The sequence below is a fragment of the Hyaena hyaena genome, unplaced genomic scaffold (assembly GCF_003009895.1).
Source record: "Hyaena hyaena isolate Hyena2069 unplaced genomic scaffold, ASM300989v1 scaffold_284, whole genome shotgun sequence".
Taxonomy (NCBI): domain Eukaryota; kingdom Metazoa; phylum Chordata; class Mammalia; order Carnivora; family Hyaenidae; genus Hyaena; species Hyaena hyaena.
The window spans coordinates 1,900,558-1,921,869 of NW_024080913.1; the positions used below are offsets into that span (position 1 = coordinate 1,900,558).

The following is a 21,312-nucleotide window of genomic DNA, read 5'->3' on the forward strand; positions in this document are numbered from 1 at the left end:
CACAGAGCCTGACGCGGGGCTCGAACCCACGAACCGCGAGATCATGACCTAAGTGAAAGTCGGACGCTTAACCGACTAAGCCACGCAGGCGTCCCTTCCCCCAAGTTAATCTTTAAGTTAATGTAACTGCTATCAAAATCACATTTTGTGTTTTGGCAGATTTTGACAAATTTATCCTTTCATTTGATTCATTCAAATGAAACAGAGAAGCGGTTGGTGAGACACAGGATTATATAAGAGAATAAGGTATGATGACAGTCTAGATAAGGAGTTGAAAATCTCAAACACAACTAGGAAAAAAAAGGAAACTACCTTAACATAATAAAAATGCTAAAAGCCATATATGAAAAGCCTTAGCTAACATCATACAGAATGGTGAAAGACTGAAAGCTTCTCCTTCAAGATCAGAACAAAACAAGGATGCCTACTTTTGCCACTTCTATTCAATAACTGACTGCATTTCTATACATTAAAAAGGAATGATCAGAAAAGAAAATTAAGCATATAATTACATTTAAAATAACATAAAAAAATACTTAGGAATAAATTTAACAAAGGAGGCAAAAAAACTTGTACACTGAAAACTACAAAATACTGCTAAAAGAAATTGCAGACGCAAATAAATGGAAAAATGTCCCGTGTTCATGGATTGAAAGAAAATACCGTTAAGATGTCAGTACTACACAAGGTGATCTACAGACTCAACACAATCTTAGAAAATCCCAATGGTACAAATTTTTTAATAAATAGAATATGAGTCTCAAGGGACTCTGAATAACTGAAACAGTCTGGAGGGGGGGGAGCTGCAAGTCTCCCACTTCCTGATTTTAAAACATATTACAAAGCTATAGTAATCAAAACAGCGTGGTACTGGCATAAAGACAGACATGTAGACCAATAGAACAGAACAGAGAGCCCAGAAATAAACTCTCATATGTGGTCAAATGGTTTTCGCTAAGGGTGTTAAGACCACTCAATGGGGGAAGGATGGTCTTTTCGACAAATGGTGCTGGGGAAACTGAGTACCCATATGCAAAAGAATAAAGTTGGATTCTTAGTTTACAACATATACAAAAATTAACTGAAAGTGGATTAAAACATATAAAAGTCCAAGAGGAAAACACTGGTGAAAAGCTTCATGCACTGGGTTGGGCAATGAATTTTTGGATATGACCCCAAAGGCACAGGCAACAAAAGTACAGACGAAAGAGATTACTTAAAATTTAAGCTTAAAAACTTCTGTGCATCAAAGGACATAATCAGCATAGTGAAAAAGCAACCTATATAATGGGAGAAAATATTTGCAAATCATATATCTGATAAGGGGTTAATAATATCCAGAATATACAAAAAACTCCTATAACTAGGCAAAAAAAATTATATATATATATATATTTAATGAACAGACATTTCTCCAAAAATAATATATAATGGCCAGCAAGCACATGAAAAGATGCTTAATATCTGCTGGCAGCCATTCTGAGCCCACTGGTCGAGAAAGCTTCTGGTGAGGTTAAGGTAAGTTTGCACGGTCTCTTGCCAATCAGATGACAACCGATATCCACCCCCCACTCAGTTATTTTTGCCTGAGCACCGACCCCCAAGGAACCTTGTGGATTGGTATCGGGAGTGGCCTGTCCGCTTACTCTGGCCCTGGTATGATGATTGCACCTTGTGAAGGAACTTATTGTGGGAACTTCTTTTGTGATTATGGGAACAGACATTGTGTCTCCAGCAGGTCCTGTTTTCCTCCATACTCTCCCTTGGGCTGTGAACAGGCCAATTACCCTTACTCATAAAAGACTGACCTTTACATGTACAATTCTGTTTCTACTGTTGCATTAGTCCAAGAGGTTCATACAGCTCAACATGTAAATCAGCTAACCAAAGATGTTTCTCATGCCCTAGCTATTCAAGAAATCATAGACAAAAGCTAGACACAAAGGTAAATACACTTGAAGAAGCTATTCTATGTACTGGAAATGAGCTAAACTCATGCCATTTGGGTGTTCAAAGCCCCACACAATCTCCATAGGACCCGAGCCCTCTCCCCCACACCAACAGCCAGAGACCTGTCGGAAGCCAAACAATTCAAGAAAATGCAGGAACTGTACCCTTAACAGAAAGGACTGGTTACAGGAAATGACCAGCTAGAAGGAAGGCAAATGTCTTGCCAAGCTGAGTATCTCTGGAAGAAAACTACAGACTCATGTCCTTGTCTTCTGGGGGATGGAATTTCTGCCAATTAAATGAGATGCACTCAATCGTAGGTGAGCCGCAAACCAAAGCAGAAAATATACAATGAAGGCATGGTGGACCTGGATCCAAAAAAGGGGGAAGTAGTAGGTTAGAAGAAAAGGTGTAGGTTTGCAAAGTCCTCTGACATGGTAAGGAAATCTCGATGCCAACAGGGGTTGGCTTCATGAACTCGGGCACACATACCAACCGCCTTTGAAGGGAAACTCCTAGCCCCCGGGTCTGCCCAAACCTGCAAATTCAGTGACTGACACGGTTTCTCTGGCATCTGACAAAATTACTGGTGAGTCTCTAAGAACAAGTACACTAACCTGAGGAAAATATAAATACTGACATCCTAGAGAAATTAATTAAGCCCACAACGAAAAATTCTTAGTAAGTGGAGGTGAAATAATCAGTTTTATGATCAATTTTGCGTTTGAGGCAAAGAAACTGCACATTAGGGGAAAACTCCAACATTAGGCTTGTTATTTTATTTACTGAGGTATTTAATAAAATTTGATTGTTTTTAATTTTTTAGTGTTTATTTATTTAGAGGGGGGCGAGGCGAAGCGAGAGAGGGGGAGAGAGAGAATCCCAAGCTGGCTCTGTGCTATTAACACAGAGCCTGACTTGGGGCTCGAACTCACAAACCGTGGGATCATGACCTGAGCCAAGATCAAGAGTCAGATGCTTAACCAACTGAGCCACCCAGATGTCCCTGATTATGTTTGTTTTTTTAACGTTTATTTATTTTTGAAAGACAGTGTGCATTCACGAGTGGGGGAAGGACAGAAAGGGAGACCAGATCCGAAGTGGGGTCCACAACGATAGCAGAGTCCAATGTGGGGCTCAAACTCAAAGAGCTGCAAGATCATGACATGAGCCAAAGCTGGACACTTAACCAACTGAGCCACCCCGTTGTCCCCCAAAATTCTATTGAGAGAGAGAGAGCAAGTAGGGGAAGGAGGGGCAGAGAGGGAGAAAGAATCCCAAGCAGGCTCTGAGCCGTCAGCATGGAGCCTTATGTGGAGCTTGAACTCACAAACTGTGAGACCATGACCTGAGCTGAAACCAAGTTGGATGGATGCTTAAATGACTAAGCCACCCAAGCATCCCTGATTCTGTTTCAAATCACTGCTTCAGTATTGAATTTATATTACACAATTTACAAGTTTGGATTGATTAATATGTCCGTGGTTGTTGCTTTCATTTGAGGTGATAATATCAGTTAAGAAGTCACTTTCTCAATCTTATTACTAATGACTTAAAAAAATTTCTTTTATTTATTTTTGAGAGGGAGGGTGGGGAGGAGCAGAGGGAGAGGGAGACACAGAATCTGAAGAAGGCTCCACACTCTGAGCTGTCAGCACAGAGACTGACATAGGGCTTGAACTCATGAACCACGAGATTATGACCTGAGCCCAAGTCAGACACTTAACTGCCTGGCTGCCTTTTCCCTGTTTGTTCTGCTCCTCCCACTCCTGGGCTAGCCCCTCTCCCCCTTATCACGTGCACACAAATCTTTATCTCAGGGTCTCAGGTAGGGGGTGGGGCAGCTGACCCAAGAACCCATGTCATCTAAGAAGCTGAGAATACACAGGAGTTTACCTTTTAAAATTGATGTTGAGACTGGCGGTCATGACAATCCCCCCGACTATGAGAGCAGATATACCAAAAGTAGAGTCGATCATGGTTGCGATAGCACCTCCGTGAAGGAATCTAGTTACAATAGCAGAAAGAGAGAGGTTTTCAAAAGGTCTAAAAACAGAGCCTCTGGGGGAAATTATCCAAGCACATCTCCATATAATTTACCCATGAAAAGTCCACTTAGTCCACGTTCAATGAAGTGAATGTCAAATGGTAATCAGAGCACAGTCAAGCAGAAAGCTAAAATATAATTTATGAAATTTGTATCATGTTTTTATTGAACTGCACATATCACTGCTTAACAATGTAAAGAAAGGTAGATAAACAGAAACAAAGAAAAATAAATAAATAAAATTGAAGGCCTACAATCCCACCATCTAGTGACAAACTGCTGTTACCTTGTTAACGATACTCTCAAATTATACTCCTATTGCTCTGTCCCATGAGTTTGTGATCTAATAATTATAAACATCTTTCCATGTCAATAAATATATATCTACATTACCACTGCAATGCCTTTACTGTAGTCCATGGATATATGTGGATACTGTAAGTTAATAAGCTTTCAGATCAAGACTTCTACTGATCTATGGGATGTTAGCTGTCATTCTTACCCAGGTGCTCCTTGTAGGTAAGGACCTCCTTGAAATATGCAAACTGTCTTGTCTTCAGCATGATTATGAAACATTACATATTCAAAGCCCAGGCCTTCCTCAAAGTTTCTGGGAAAGAGCTGGGGCTGTGACCTTTGTTCTTTTATAGGCTTTGCGTCTGTAGGGAAATGAAGTGGATGGGCGTATGAGAAACAGGTAACAGACAGATGCCACAGCAGAGCTAAGCACCTGTACCTGCAAGAACGACAGGTTAATGGAGGACTGATTACAATGTCAACTAGGTACAAAATTATAAGGGAATGGGAGCGTCTCCCAGAAGCAGAATACAGGAAATTTGCTCGTGTGGAATTAACAGTCTAACTGGGGACATAATAAACGTTGAGGGCACACAAAATGAAACAGGAAACAAGGTATGCACAGAAAGTCTTCCTAAAGTAAGTACGGCTTAAATGAGATTTAAAGAAAATGACTGGTGTAACAGCAGAGAGGTTTTCCTTGAGGATGGGAGTTTAGCTTCAGCAAAGGTAGGTTATCATACTGATCAAAATCAGATCCATTTCAGCCCAATATCCTGTGTGGGACTCTAAACCCCCAAACTCAGGTTTAGAACGGTTAAGGTTCAGGAAATCAAATTAGTGAGTTGTAATCAGACTTTGAAAAAACGAGCAGGGGAGGGGCAGAGAGAATCCCAAGTAGGCTCTGTGCTGTCAGCGCAGAGCCTGATGTGGGGCTTGAACTCACAAACTGAGATCATTACCCAAGCTGAAATCAAGAGCTAGACACTTAACTGACTGAGCCCCCCTACCCCCAGGCACCCGTGAAAGATGTTCTAAAGGTAGGGTGTGTCTATCCTTACACATCTATGTTAAGATTTAATTCCCCAAACTCAAAGATTTCTTTCTTGGCTCATCATGATTTGCCATGCATAACACTAAGCTTCTTTTATTGTTATTGAATTTACATTTACAGAGTTGGAAAAAGACAGAAGATGAGAAGATTTAGGAGAAGTAGAGAGAATGGCTTTTATTTAGGCCATGAACATCTTGGAGGTGGGGCGGGTGCCCGTCTTCTAGACTTTGTCGCTCAGTAAGTGGCATCCACTGCATGTGCGCATACTATAAGCCCTCTAGGGGTTGTTGAGAAAATTGAGGGGGAAAGAGTTAGAAATGAGGGCCAGTATCATAGGAGTTGGGAGAATTAAGTTCTTGGCCTAGAACCTGTTGCTTCCTCCACATTTTACCCATACAGTGAGGAGATAAACCTCAATGATCTTGGAGTTCTTCCAGTTCTGACATTCTGGAACTTCTAGAGAAGCACCAAACCCTTCCAATTTTTTACTTAGGAGTTCAAAATTCCTGATCTAGATTATCAAACCCTGAGGTTATGTCATAAAAATGAGAAAAATAAAGGTGGTGAGAGAAGCTTGTTAGAAGTGCAGAGGCTGCTTCGGATCCTCTGTCTCACTCTCTGCCCCTCCTCTGCCGACGCTTGCTCTCAAAAATGAATAAACACTCTCACACACACAAAAGAGAAAACAACAACAACAAAATAAAAAATACTAAAACACTAATTGCTAAATATTAAGTCCAAGGTTACCTACTCGTGTCCTCTTATTACAGTCAGTGAAACATTTTGGAGTCTGTTAGTAAACGTGTTCTGTACCACTGGAAAACTGCAATATGAGGAAGTGTAGGCTTATAAAAATTATAAAACGTATTCATAAATTTGTCAATCTACACAATACTGGCATCACACGGTTCACAACTCTTCACTTCTTTTCACTAGAAATTAAGGTTTTAATAGGTTAAGAATTCTAACAGAGAAGCACCTGGGTGGCTCAGTCGGTTAAGCATCCAACTTCGGCTCAGGTCATGATCTTGTGGTTCATGGGTTCTAGCCCCACGTTGGGCTCTGTGCTGACAGCTCAGAGCCTGGAGCCTGTTTCAGATTCTGTATCTCTCTCTCTCTGCCCCTCCCCCTTCATGCTCTGTCTCTCTCAAAAAATAAACAAACATTAGAAAATTAAGAAAAATTCTAATATATGTCATTAAAAATACTAAAAATAAGAGAAATAACTCTGTATGCAAAGAAAGCAGGATGTATTTTTGGTAAGAAAAGGTTATGAGGCATGGAGATGGGTTTTTGTTAAGGAAACAAAAGAAGAATTTTGTCCTCAAGCAGAGTAACTAGTTGTTTCAGAATGACAAGAGGAGAATAAGGAGCAAACTAAGTAGATAAAGTTGGGGAGGAGAGGGAGAGAGAATCTTCTTACCTTGGGTGGCCAAGGTGGCTAACACTGAATGAATTTATTGTAAGAGTTTTTAAAAATAAGTTTTACTTACTTATTTATTTATTTTTGAGAGAGAGCACGCACGTGTGTGCTGGAGAATGCAGGGGGTGGAGGGGCAGAGAGAGGTGAGGAGAGGATCTGAAGTGGGCTCTGCGCGGACAGCAATTGACAGTAGAGAGCCTGATGTGAGGCTCAAACTCACGCACCAAACCGTGAGATCATGACCTGAGCTGAAGGCAGACGCTTAACCGACTGAGCTACACGGGTGCCCCTAAAATAAGTTTTAACAGAATGCCTGTACAGAATTAAAATTTAATATTCGTTTGTCTATTAAAAGGACACAGTTTTCTTGGATTATTGGTATGCTCTTTTTAAAAAATGTTTATTTTTTGAGAGAGAGAGGTCACAAGCACGAGTGGGGGGAGGGACAGAGAGAGAGAAAGAGAGAGAGAGAATGAGAGACAGGATCCCAAGCAGGCTCCAGGCCCTGAGCTGTCAGCAGAGCCTGACTCTGGCCTGAACCCACAAGCCAAGCCGTGAGATCATGACCTAAGCTGAAGCCAGACGCTTAACTGACTGAGCCACCCAGGCATCCTGTTCTACTCTTAATAAGACACTGTGAAAGGTTTTTCTTTACCTTTTAAGTAATCTGCCTAGAAAGTAAGAATTTTTTTTTTATCTTACCAAAATAATTTCCTGTGTTTTGTGTTGTCTTTTTCAGGTCTTTGATTACTTAAGATACTGAGTCTTCTTCTCTATTAAAAGAGCTAAGTTTTTGTTTTGTTTTTACAACTATGTACTTTTCTGGTTTGCCTTTGACAGCTTTTAATCATCATTTTGGTTTCATGATTAAGTACTGTTCCACACTGACCTATTTGATAAGATGTTCTAAAACTTTTGGTATTTGACAAACTTCCCCTAACCAAAGTTTAAATCAAGTCTTTGAACTTAGACTAACTCTGGGATTTCCCGACAGGTCCCCAGAACAACCTTCTAAGGGAGAGTTGTTGAACTATTTTAACTGTACGAAGTTCTTAGAAATCTGGTATCCTGGTATAATGTTATCAGTCATAATTCTAGTTATCTTAAAATCTGTGTCACAGAAATAAGCACATTTCCTTGTCGTTTGCATTAGAATGAACTCTCATCAGATCTTTAACCATGGCTATTTTTCAGTCTTTTCGTCATTTACAGACAGTCGTTTTATTCTGATGATTCTGCAAAAGTGCTTTGTCTTCTAAGAGATTCAAGAAAAGGACTCTGACAAGTACAGGTTTCTGATAACTTTAAGATCATACCACTGAGCTGGGTAAGAATTTCCAGAACTCTAGTGGAAAACTCAATTCATAAAACTGCCTAGGTCAAGCAAAACAAGGGTTAATTACATGGGGCTGAATGAGTTGATGAAGATAAAACAGAATCGCAACATTTATCTTTCTCCTATCTGATCCCACCAAAATTTGGAAACTCTTACTGAGTATTCTTATTTTAACAGTCATCTATTTGCAGATAATATGTTCCTTACTATAGACACAGATATGACCAAACAGCTCAGGAAACTGAGGCTGACTTTATGGAGCCAATAAAACTCCCTTCAGAAAACTGCATGGTATTTTGCTTACTGGGTTCCTGGCATCATAGGAGGGTAAAGATGGGTCACTTTCTGGCAGCCTGTGGAACTGTAGAATATTTGGGGGACCCTGAGAGGAGAAGAATCCACTCAGATTCATAGGTATTATAGGCAAAGACAGTGAGTGGCTTTTAAAAGTCGAATCTGGGATTCCTTATGCAAAGTAAACACCCCCAAAAAACCAACATGGCCAATCGCTATTCTTATAGCACCCATCTAAACAATCAGGCCATGTTTAATGAGATTAGACTTATTTTAGGGGTGCCTGGGTGGCTCAGTTGGTTAAGCATCCAACTTCGGCTCAGGTCATGATCTCACGGAGATTCTCAAGGAGATTCTGTGTCTCCTTCTCACTCTGACCCTCCCCTGCTCACACTGTCTCTCTCTTCCTCAGAAACAAATAAAACATTAAAAAAAAAAGATTAGACTTATTTTGCAATCAAACTAGTCTTACTGCGATTACCTCTGATACAAATGGGTGACTGTGGGGCGTTAAGCATCTGACTTCAGCTCAGGTCATGGTCTTGTGCTTTATGGGTTCTAGCTTCCCATTGGGCTCTGCGCTGATGGAGCCTGCTTCAGATTTGATGTCTGCCTCTCTCTCTGCCCCTCCCCCACTTGCACTCTGTCTCTTTCAAAAATAAACATTAAAAAAAATTTTTTTTTAATGTTTTATTTATTTCTTCGAGAGAGAGAGAGAGAGACAGCGTGAACAAGGGAGGGTCAGAGAGAGAGGGAGTCATAGACTCTGAAACAGGCTCCAGGCTCTGAGCTGGCAGTCAGCACAGAGCCCGACGCGGGGCTCAAACCCACGAACCGCGAGATCATGACCTAAGTGAAAGCTGGACGCTTAACCGACTAAGCCACCCAGGCGCCCCTAAAAAAATTTTTTTAAAAAAGCAACCAAAAACCAAATAGGGAGAAAAAGTATGTTTCCACAGCACACTCTTGAGGACAGCAGGTCCCAGTGCTGTTCCTTGTCTTTGTGGCTCTGTTATCTGCAAACTTACCTGGATTCTAAATTCTTCTAGTTTCCTTACGTACCCAATTCTGACCCTCCACAGTAATGTTTCTAATTTTCTCCCACCCTTCTGACTTGGTATCACTAAGAGCAAAACTGCTTTTCCTGAAGCCCTGCAAATGGAAGCTAAACCGCTTAAGAGTTACTTCACAGATATCACAATGGCTCACGTGTGGACCAGTGCCTGCTGCGGGCTGGCTACTCAGAGGCTTCATACCTGACGATACCCCAGAGACAGGCAGACTGCAAACCAGGAAACAGACTGCTGAAGGACTTCCAACCACCTCCAGAATGACCTCCAACTTCCCACCAGATTAAGTTCTTCTTTCCAGCCTATTTTTGAATTGAGGCAAAAAGCCCTCTGGGCAAAGTATCCCTCATGGGAACCAAAACTACCTCCTCAAGCACTAAGGACTGCCCTCAGTCAGCTAGACCCCCATCTGTGATTGACCCCAAGCTAATGACCAATCTGACCTTTACTGCCCACAGGCAAGTACCTGAAGGCTCAGGAGAGAAGCTGACCAACACAAAGCCATTTTGGGTTTTAGGTAGACTCTTAAAAGTTAGCAGGTCATAAAAAGAGTCACAGCCCATTGACAAGTACTTGAGACAGGCAGAGTGACCTTCCTCAAGGAGCATAGCTGCCTTGATGTTAATATTTTGCTAGAGGCAAAAGGCAACCTTAGTTTGACATTAGCCTGACCTCCAGGGTCCTGTAAAAATTCCTTTGGAAATTTCCTTTCTCACTGCCCCCTTCCCCTAAGACATATGTTGACAATCATCCTCCAAGCATATGCCCCCTGATATACACCTGAAGGGTCTCATGACAGTAAGAGTTTTTACTAGACAGTAATAAATGACCTTTTCCTAACAGCAGCTAGCGCCTCAAGGTCCTGGAAACCTTGCTTCCAAATTCCTTAGAGACTTACGGCTAGCCTTGACCCCCTCCCAACTCAAAAGTATATAATAAACCATTCCTTGTAATCCCAGTGCAGCTCCTTCTGCCTATGGATCCTGTCCCTGTGCTTTAATAAAACCACCCTTTTGTGGGGCACCTGGGTGGCTCAGTTGGTTAAGTGTCCAACTTTGGCTCAGGTCACGATCTCACAGTTCGTGGGTTCGAGCCCTGCATAGGGCTCTGCCTTGATAGCTCAGAACCCGGAGCCTGCTCTGGGTTCCGGATCTCCCTCTGTCTCTCTGCCCCTCCCCAGCTTGTGTTCTCTCTCTCCAAAATATATAAACATTTTTTAAAATAATAAAAAAAACCCACTCTTTTTGCACCAAAGATGCCTCAAGAATTCTTTCTTGACTGTTCATTCCCCGAACCCCAACATTTTCACATCAGTAACCAGTGCCTCCATCCGTTCCATTTTATACTGACATTTAAACATTCTTTATGAAAGAGTAGCTGTTCTTACCAGAAAAAAAGACTTTCATCTGCTCTTCAGTCTTTGGAGAAAATTTACTTTTATATGAAGGCAAACGTTGCCAAGAGCCATCTTCACTTTTCTTCATGAACTGGTCAAAGAGAAGTCTCATGTCCTTGCTCCAGCTGGGGTTGGGGAGAGAGTGGTCCACATGACTGACCTCAGCAGAAAATGACCTCTAAAAGAGAGAGAGATGAAGAAAATGGGAGGTGCATTTTATTTCATAACATACTGTATTTTCTGAGAGTGTATTTTCCTACTTCTCCTCCCAGAAATTTGTCATTTCAGAGTGGAAGCAAGTTTCAAGTATTACCTGGTCCAACCTCCTTGGGAGGCGGCAATGGACAGAGGACGAATGATGTGCTCAAAGTCACCCAAGTAGTTACAGGCAGAGCAGCACTAAGTCCAGGTCTGTGGATTCCTTTTTAAAAAGAAACCCCTTGAGCACAGGTGAGCCAGGAACTGGAGATAAAGCGATGAAGGACACACATTTCCTGCATGTAAACAGTGTCATCCGTAGGGTGTGCGGAGGAGCTGGAGTGTGGGAAAACCACAGGAAAACCGTTCATCTCAGATGGGGACCAGCGGGCTGGTTCAGGGACTTGAATCTTGATTAGACCACCAGAAATTAGCCAACTAGAAAGGGTATTATAGGCAAGGGAAAAGTGTATGCAAAAGCAAGGACTTAGTTTTGAGGGGCCTTAAGACAACCAAATGAAGTAGGTACTAATTATTATCCCCATTTTACAGATGATGAAACCAAGGCCTAAAAGAAGCTTGGCCTTGTTTCAGTGAAAGGGGAGGAGCATGGCTGCGGAAACTTCCACCCTAAGCCAGCTGGCCTGAACTGGTCGTGTCTGCAGGTCTCCCAGAGCGGTTTCTTTGGGAAATGACAAGATGTGATCTGCATCCTATGAAAGATAGTGGGAGGGACCAAGACCGGATGTGAGGACCCCGTGTGGAGGATTTTAGAGGTAACCCAAGTGAAAATTACGACTGTGTGAAGCAGACCTTGGTGACCATTTTGATAAGGAGAAAGGGAAGGGGAAAAATACAGGCACCAACCCCAGGTTTCTGAATTGTGTAACACAGCGAGTGACAGAACCGATTACCAAGAAAGAGATACAAAGGGGAGGAAGGGGTTGGGGGGACAGGTGCTTGGGTTCATAGTAACCACGGCTTCCACCCAGGCTGCTCCTCTGCAGCACTGAGCAACACTGCCACTCCGGTGCCCAGGAAGCAAGTGGCCCGGAGCGGGGGCCCGGGAGGGGCACAGAGCATGACTTACTAAGAGGAGCAGAACAAAGCAAATGGTCACAGGCATGAGAAAGGAAACTGGTTCTTTTGACTTTGGCAGGAATCTTGGAACACTGAAGATCACAGAAGCTATGGACTCCATGCCATTAGACTCCCAGCCACTTCGTCCGTTCAGATTCAGTGTTACCTACAACCCTCGGACAACACCCCGAGACCAAAACAGCAGGGCTGTGGACAAGCAGCCAACCTGCCTTCTGTTGGTACTCGTCCTGGCTGGACGGGGACACTACAGTGGCCGGTCTCAAAAACTCTACAGAATTAAAAACTTCCTGGCTGAACAAAGTATCACCTTCCCAGAGGAAATGTGAGTGGGATCAGGCTATTCCACTCTCTGGCCCAGGATTTGTACCTTTGTTTTTTCCCTATGGTTTTGATTTGCTCATCTCTTTAGAACTCAGCTCAGGATGTTATATGGAAACCAACTTGACAATAAACGATTTGTGAAAAAAAAAAAAGAAAAAAAAAGAACTCAGCTCAGAAAATTTGGGAAAGAAAAAACAATTTAAAAAAATCCACCCATTATCTCTCCATCTTAAGAAAAACAATGCTTAACATCTGGATGTCTTTCTACCAACTTTTCTTAAATGTAATCTTTCTTTTTAAAAGAAAACTTTTAAAAATGTTTGTTTTTGAGAGAGAGAGAGAGAGAGAGAGAGCGCGTGCAAGCGTGAGTGGGGGAGGGGCAGAGAGGGAAACAGAACCGGAAGCAGCTCCAGGCTGAGCTGTCAGCACAGAGCCGGACAAGGGCCTCCAACCCACAAACCATGAGATCATCACCTGAGCCGAATTTGGACGCTCAACCGACTGAGCCACCCAGGCGCCCCTTAAATGTAATCTTTCTTAATATACTCGCAGTTCAGTAAGAAATTTATTTTTTCCTGCCTCACCACTTAAAAGTATTTAGTGCCCACTTTCTCATGTCCTTAATCTCAATTATCACCATTTTCAACAGCAGAAAAATAGTCTTTTAAACTGATGGACTATAATTTATTTAACCCTTTAAAGTGTTTCCAGGAGCACCTGGGTGGCTCAGTCAGTTAAGCATCTGACTTTGGCTCAGGTTACGATCTTGTGGTTCGAGAGTTCGAGCCCCACGTTGGACTCTGTGCCGACAGCTTGGAGCCTGCTTCAGATTCTGTGTGTGTGTGTCTCTGTACCTTCCTGCTCACGCTCTTTCTCTTTCTCAAAAATAAACAAACATTAAAAACATTTAAAAACAAACAAAAATAAAAGTATTTTCAATTTTTGGCTGCTTTAAATGAAAATATTCATTGGAACATTATGAAAATAGCTTTTTCTCTATTTTGGATTATTTCCTTAGAATCCTGTCTCAATCACGTGGCTTTTAAATTACCTGAATTCTGGGGGTGTCTGGGTGGCTCAACTGGTTAAGCAACCAACTCTTGATTTGGGCTCAGGACATGATCTCAAGGTTCGTAAGTTTGAGCCCCGTGTCAGTCTCTGCGCTGACAGCACAGAGCCTGCTTGGGATTCTCTTTCTCCTCTCTAGGTCCCTCCCCTGCTTGCAAGGGCACACAAGTACCCTCTCTCTCTCTCAAACAACAACAACAACAACAAAAAAACCAAACCCATGAAAATAAAGCACATGAATGCTGGAAATAACAGATACAATTAATCACAGATAAAATATGTACTGACCAACACATGTCAAATAAAAGGGAGAATAGAATGTGTAGGATTTGGCACATCCATACGTCTCATCTTAAACAACTGTAGGATAGATCAGTTCCAGCGTCCTTTTAAGGACGGGGTGACAGAGGTAATTCAAGGCTTTTAGGAACTAGAATGACTCCATCGGCTGTGGGCTCTGTTATCTGATTTTAACTTTGGAACTGTGGGATTCCACTAACTGCAGTGAACTTTTTAAAATCTGCTACATACTTGGTTCTATGCCAGGAACTGGATAAGACAAAGAGAGAAGACTTAGGCTCTGCCCTCAAATGCTTGCAGCCTCGGGTGTGAAAACTACCCTAATAGAAGCACATACGGACACAGAAGGAGCGACATTCAGGGAAAACTTCAAAAAGATGAGCACTGATGGGAGTGATTCCTAAGGGATTAAAAAGTTCACGAAGGAGAGAATGGGAAGGCTGCACCAAGCAAATGCATACAGAGGTGACACAACCGTGTGACACCTTGGGGGCACTGCCAGTATTTCAGTCTTCACGGATGCAACGTGCAAAAAAAAAAAAAGCCAGATGTGGATCGCAAGGTGGCAGATGCAACACACCCCAGAGGCTCTTTGGCCTCGATGCAGAGCTTAGATTTCATCTGCTAAGTCAATGTTTCCAAAGGTCAAAATGAAAGATGATTTTTTAGGTGGCGCAAGGACAACGACTTACATATTTTTAAATGCATCTTATTAAAGGACATAAATAACACACCATACATGTGATTTCACAAGTTATTCCTCAGGATAAAGCTCATTAAAGAAAGGCAGTCTTTTCAAAATCATGAAGGTGGCATTTGAATGATAAAACACTTTTTTCCACGATGGGGGGGGTCTCATGAAGTTTTAAGCAAAGCAGTAATGTGAACTTAGGTTTTAGAAACTTCTCTCTGGTATACAGGATGAATTGCAAGGTGAGAGCAGCAGGAAAAGTGATTAAAAGACTGATGCCAAGATCCAGGTGAGATATGGTTAGAAGTTGAAGTAGGCGGAGAGGCTGATCATGGGGAAAGAGACGTAGAAGAGCCTTGGATGATCCAATCTGACTGGGGTGGGAAGAAGAAAGGAGGTTTTGTTGGTGTTTGTGTGTTAGGAGGGGGAAGAGTAGAAGTGGATCTATTAACTTTAATAAGAGGCGTGTTGAGTTTAGGTCCTCAGATGAACAGTGTGATATTGTGAAAAATAAAAATAATGAAAGTTTCAGTTCAAGGGGGTGAGAACTAAGTGATACTTGATGTAAAGTCACTTGCAAATTCTCAGCACAGACTGTATGAGCGACGGATAAATGTTAGGGATAATCATTACCTTTTGTAGCCCTCTGGGGAGGAAATGTCTTACTTGACCTTTGGTAACATATTTTCCAGGTGGGACTCATTAACTGAAGTTATGACTTCTTTCTTTTTTAAAGTAATCTCCACACCCAGCATGGGGCTAGAACTCACCACCCGAGTCTCATGCTCTACTAATTGAGCCAGCCTGGTGCCTCAAGTTATGACTTCTTTTTAATGTGTCTCCTTTTAAGTTACTGAACAGAAAGAAAAGGCTTATAAAGCCTGTAAATACTACTATTAAATATTCTCAACACAGATTACAAGGCTTCGACTAATTAAAGAAAGGAATTTATCTTTGTTGTTGTGAGAGGGGCACTTGGTGTTTTCTTTTCCAAAGTGAAAGATGGCATTGGGTTAATAACCAATCTGCATATTATTCCCTTTTTTTTTTTTTTAATTTGAGAGAGAGCGAGAGAGTGCACAGAACAGGGGAGGGAGAGGGACAAAGGGAGAGACAGGGAATCCTCAAGCTGGCTCCATGCCCAGCAGACCTTTATACCACATCCTGAGATCCTGACTTAAGCAAATATTAAGATTCCACGCTCAATGACCGAGCCACCCAGGCGCTCCTGCACACACTACTCTTTAAAAGAAAAGGTACGAGAAAGCTTGAAGTTCTTGCCCAATACAGAGCTGTTCCTTCCTCTATGATTCCTTCATTATAGCATAGAGTAATTTTTAAAAAATGTTTTATTTATTTTTGGGAGAGAGCGCACGGAGAGAGCAGAGGAAGAGGGAGACAGAGGACCCCAAGCGGGCTCCGCGATGACAGCAGTGGGCCTCATGCGGGGCTCGAACTAACTCACAAACCGTGAGATCACGACCTGAGCTGAAGTCAGAGGCTCAACCTATTGGGCCACCCAGGGGCCCCAGTACATTTTTTTTCCCATCTCAGCTTTTTCTCCCAAACTCGATCGAGAGTTTTCTTACTCGTCTTTACACCATCAGAGACTAATGTCTTGCATATTGTTGGGGCTTAATTAGCATCAATTGATTATTCAGTGAAGCAAAACACAGGGACACCAGAACAAGCAATATTACCTCATTTTACTCTTACACCAACCTCACCAACTTTCTGTCAAGCAGAGGCGACTAGGATGAACTCCTAGGGAGAGACACCGCTCTTCTCGCGACCGAATAAAGGATGTGACACTCAGGAGCCGGACTGCTAGATCAGACCCGAACTCGACCACTCGCCTGCTGTGTGACCTTGCCCGCACCGTGCCCCCTTCGCTACTGGTATCAGAAGCAGCGGGATTCCCCGCCCTAAAACCAGAGTCCAGCATTCTGCACGCTGCTTCATACCGGGAGTCCCCTCCCTGTCCCTCTCCGGCTTTGAACCTCAGGACCGTAAGCAGGCGGCCCCAGCCAACACCGACGCTAACAACCCGGGCTGACGTTAGCTTTTACTCTGCGGCCAGCGGGTTGATCCACAGTGCGGCGCAATGGTCCTCACCGGGTCGCCCCCGACGCAGCCTGGCTCAGCCGCCCACGCCCGCCGCCCGGCTCCGGGACTCACCCGCGGCGACCACGGGTCCCTCGCAGGCAGAGGCGCGCCTCCCCGCAGGCAGCGCACAAGCCCGGGCGTGCGCAGTCGTAGGGCGCAGCTCCGCAGCATGGCTCCGCGGGCGCTCCAGACTCCCGAGAGCTGTGGGGCCGCCGGCTCGCCCGCCCCTCCCCATTCTCCGAGGGGCCACGTGACCCCGGCGCGCGCGGGGCCAGATAGGGCAGCAGTCTGATCTCGTCAGACTCTGCGTCCCCACCCCGCCCGCCAACCTTAACCGCCCCGCCCCTGCCCCGACCGCCGCTGGCCGGAGCGCAGGGGCGCCGGAGAGCCGCGGAGCCGCGCCCCCTTTCCGCGCCACGGCTGGGAGGCGGGGACACCGGCATGCCCCGCCCCCGCCCCCGCTCGCCCCTCCTCCATGGCGGTTGCCGCCCATCCCCCTGCAGCTCCCGGGCCCTTCCGCCTCGCGCTTCTGATGTCTGCGCGCTCGAGCACCCAAGAAGACTTAGGCCACTTGGCAGGTGGGAGTGCACACAGGGATTGTAGGACTAAGGTCTTGTAGGCGCAGACACGTCCCTGGATCGGGTCGGTACTGATTTGTAGACAGCCTTCTGCGGCTAAAAGGGCATTTATACGCTTCAAATGCTCCTTTTCTGCGTCTTCCGCTGCCCCTCGTTGCGCGCCCCTTAAAGCCCGGGGCAGAACTAAAAGTTCCAAGTCAGGCTTTATTCAGACGGAGAAACTCATGGCATGTGTTGGTCTCCAGCTTTGGAAACCTGAGCTCAACCCTTCCCACGTGACACCAGGTATGGACTCTTCAGTTGCACATGGCCTCTGTTCATCTGTTGTGGGTACCGAGTCAAGGTTACCTTGTACTTCCCTTAGTAAACTGTCCGCCCGCCTCGGGCCCGTTGGTGGCCCGTGGTGTGCTGGCGCTGGCCCACCGGACCAGACTTAAAAATTCAGAATTTGGCTAGCCAGTCCTTAAATACTGCCGTTATTAAAATTTAAGTTATTTCGCCTTACAATTAAATAAATTATTTTTAAAACGAAGGTGTTCGATACTGAAAACTGTAACTTCCTAATTATTTTACTATGTGCTCTTGGGGTTTACCTCTAGCCTATTTGTGTGGTGGGAATAGTAGGCACAAACCTTCCAGCATCCACTTTCAGTCACACCACCTGGGCGTATTCACTCACTGCAAATGAGCGCCTCTTCGTTCCCTTTTATTGAATATTTACCAAATACCACAGTCCAAGTAAGTCCTGAAGTCTTAAGACTTTAGAAGTTACTAGCTAGTTATTAAAATTACGTAACCCCCAGCACATACTCCTTATGTGATGTTTTCCCACCAACACACTTCTGTCACGACTCACATAGTGGAACTGGAGGGACCATTATCAGGAAAGATTTATTAGAGATAAATATACTTGGCTTTGAGCCTGGTGCTAAGTTGAGAGAGCCCCCATTCTACATTTTTTTGTAAGCGATTAGTATCTATGAAACTGGTTTCCCGTTATTTCAGCATCCTTTGTTGAAAAGCTCTCCTCATTCAGTTGTCTTTGCACTTGGATCGAAAATTGATTATCTATATGTAGTAGGAACCCCTCCCTAAGGAGAAAGAAAAAAATTGAAGAGAGAAGAGAAGACTTCAAGGTCACCTAGATAAGAGTCCAGCTGCCTACATCCCCCATGTTCCTGTAAACTGAAACAACTTAATCAGACTACATGTTTATGTGTATTACCATATATGGGAGACAAAGAAATAGAAAATGCATAAAAAACCCTATGCCATATGATGTGGGCCGCTCAGTTCTTTTGGGTACGAACCCAACTGAGTGGTGCCGGCAAAATAAAGTTGCCTCCTGGAAAGAAAAGTCTCGGTGTCACGACTCTCTGAGCGAGAATCCTGCAACAATATACCCTTGGGTCTTTTGCTGGACTCTATTCTGTGCCATTGAGCTAGTTAACTAACTTACTTTGTCTTTCCTTCCTCCCTCCCTCCTTTCTTTCCCTTTCTTTCTTTCTTTCCTCCTTCCTTCCTTCCTTCCTTCCTTCCTTCCTTCCTTCCTTCCTTCCTTCCTTCCTCTCTCTTTCTTTCCTTTCTTTTTTCAGAGCAGAGAGAGGGAGAGAGAGATTCCCAAGTAGGTTCCATGTTGTCGGCACAGTGCCCAACATGGGGATCGATCCCAGGAACCCGTTGGGATCATGACCAGAACTGAAACCCAGGTGCCCCAAGCTAGTTATCTTTCTTGATGCTAATACCACACTGTCTTTATTCTTGTGGCTTCATAATTATAGTCTCAAAATTATTTTCAACTTTGTTCTTTTTTCAAAGTTGTTTTGGCTATTCTAGAGCTATTTTGCATTTCCATATGAATTTTAGAATTAGCTTGTCAATATCTACCAAAAAAAACCCAAACAAACCTGCTGGGATTTTGAATTGACATCTCAGCAAATGAAGTCTTCTGATGAATAAGTTGTATTTCATCAGTGGGTGTTCTTATGAACAAGTTATATCTTCCCATTTATTTAAATCATTAAATCATTATTTAAGTCATTTCTCTCAGCAATGTTTTGTAATGTGAGTTTTGTACGTCTTTTGCCGTGTAGGTTTGCTTTGTTTTTTTGTGATTCTCTTTATGGGGCTTTGCAATTGTGTTTTTACAGATTGAAGATTTGTGGCAACCCTACATTGAGCAAGCCTATTGGTGCCATTTTTCAAATAGCATTTGTTCACTTCATGTCTCTGTTGCATTTGGTATTTCTGCAATATTTCAAGCTTTTTCATTATTGTATTTGTTATGGTGATCTGTTGATCACCTGCAGGACTATGAGCTCTATCAGTTAACCATTTGTTTACCCCTTTCCTTTGTTCTTGGGGAGCCAGGAGTGCCCCAGGAGTATCGCACATCTCCCACCCGGGGTGGGGGGTGTTTGCGGCCTGTCAGCTTGCCTTCTGCTCCCTCATCACTGTGATCTGTGATTATGACTCCCTGAACGCCCAGGTGATGGTTAGCATTGTTTAGCAATACAGTATTTTTAAGTTATGTACATCTCTCTTTTTAGACATAATGCTATTGTACGTTTAATAGACTATAGGGTACTGTAAACATAACTTATGTGCACTGGGAAACCAAAAGATTCATTTGACTTGCTTTATTGTAGTATTTGCTTTATTGTGGTGGTTTGGAACTGTACAATATCCTGAGGTATGCCTGTAGTTATCTTGAAGTATTTCTCATGGACGATCACAGTATATACGTCAGTCCTTGATTGTTCACTGCTAGTTACGGAACAAAGCTGGATCTCTGGCGGAAAAACCAAGTGGCTCTTGGAGATCTTGGTGGATCGGAGTTTTATTTTACACTGGCAGGCTCAGAGGAGATCCTTCTCCAGAGGGCTGAGACCTGAGCACAAGCATGAGAGACAATTTATCATCTGTTACTTCCACATTCTGCATTAGTAGGAATTTGGCGCACACGCCAGCAGGGCAGGAAGAAGAACCCGAGAGAGGAGTCTCTAAACTAGGGACTAGAGCTTCTGTGAGTCCCGTTGGCCATCTTAGGGTACATATCTTTATTTTCCCAACATTCCCCCCTCTGATGCTTCTTTTAAAAATCTTTTTCAGTAGGCATCACCCTTTAGCACTAGGGGTTGGTACCCTCGAGGGCTAAGGTGTCTGTTGCAGTTTGGCGAGCAACGGTGTTTTCAGTGAAGTGTACCAGGGTGTTTAGGGTACAGGGGCCGACGGTCACAAGTAAAATTCTGGAAAGGAGGGGCCCTGCCGGGGCAGGGAGCCAGGATGTCCAGTTTGTGGGGCAGCCTCTATTCGTCCAGTAGTAAGGAGCAAGATCAGGGTCATGACACTGGTAAGGAGCAAGGTTGGCAGAGTTGCATCTGAGCACCCGGACTTGGTCCACACGCTGATTCCTCAGGCTTCTGCCATGCGCAGGCCAACAGGCTTCCCGGGTGTGGCTGGAGCAGGGCTGAAGATCTCAGGGGCCAGCGTCTTTTTGAGGGTCATTTTAAGCGGGTTGACCAGACTGAGTCACTTTGCCAGGCCAAGGGCATCTCGGAGTTGGCCGCCTTAATTCTGGAGTGATGGACCCATGGAGTCTTATTATCATCCCCACAGAATAATAAGCAAAGAAGATTGTCTACACATGAAATACTGTGACAGTTTTTCTGAAGTTTATCTAAAGTTGTCTAGTTTAGGCAAACAACAAACATTTAAAGACAGAACTAGAATTTAACATTCATAACAGTGCGTTGTTGAAACATAGTTTTTCTCTCTAAAAACTCCCATTTCCAGAGATAGCCAAATCGAGACCAATGTGTTTGTAGAACAAGTCCAGTTTTAACAAACCTGCCCTAAGTACTTAATACGCTCATCAAGAATAGCAATAGATCATGAGGATCTTTTAAAGTTTGCTTTGCTGGAACTTTTTGTAATGAAATTCCAGATTGAACTTTTCATAGCCTCCCTGGGCCAGAAGCCAGGCCAAATACTTGCCATCACAAAAGCCTGTGCAGTACCTGTAGAATTAGGCAAATTCCTCTTCACAAAGTCCCTGAGATATCCTGAGGTCCTGCACCTGC

At 43.6% G+C, this 21,312-nt stretch overlaps 1 protein-coding gene across 2 annotated transcripts in view; it reads right to left on the reverse strand.

The window, feature by feature from the left end:
• THEM4 (thioesterase superfamily member 4) overlaps positions 1 to 16,970 on the reverse strand; it is a 25,103-nt gene extending 8,133 nt beyond the window's left edge. The window contains exons 1-4 of one of the 2 annotated variants that reach the window (XM_039246195.1): positions 16,725 to 16,970; positions 10,859 to 11,045; positions 4,500 to 4,656; positions 3,847 to 3,957 (exon numbers count right to left, since the gene is read on the reverse strand). In XM_039246195.1, coding sequence (XP_039102126.1) covers positions 3,847 to 3,957; positions 4,500 to 4,656; positions 10,859 to 11,045; positions 16,725 to 16,823 — 554 coding nt within the window. In that variant the 5' untranslated portion in view covers positions 16,824 to 16,970. The remainder of the gene's footprint in view (positions 1 to 3,846; positions 3,958 to 4,499; positions 4,657 to 10,858; positions 11,046 to 16,724) is intronic. The other variant, XM_039246196.1, reaches the window with a different exon arrangement.
• Positions 16,971 to 21,312: the final 4,342 nt, after the last annotated feature.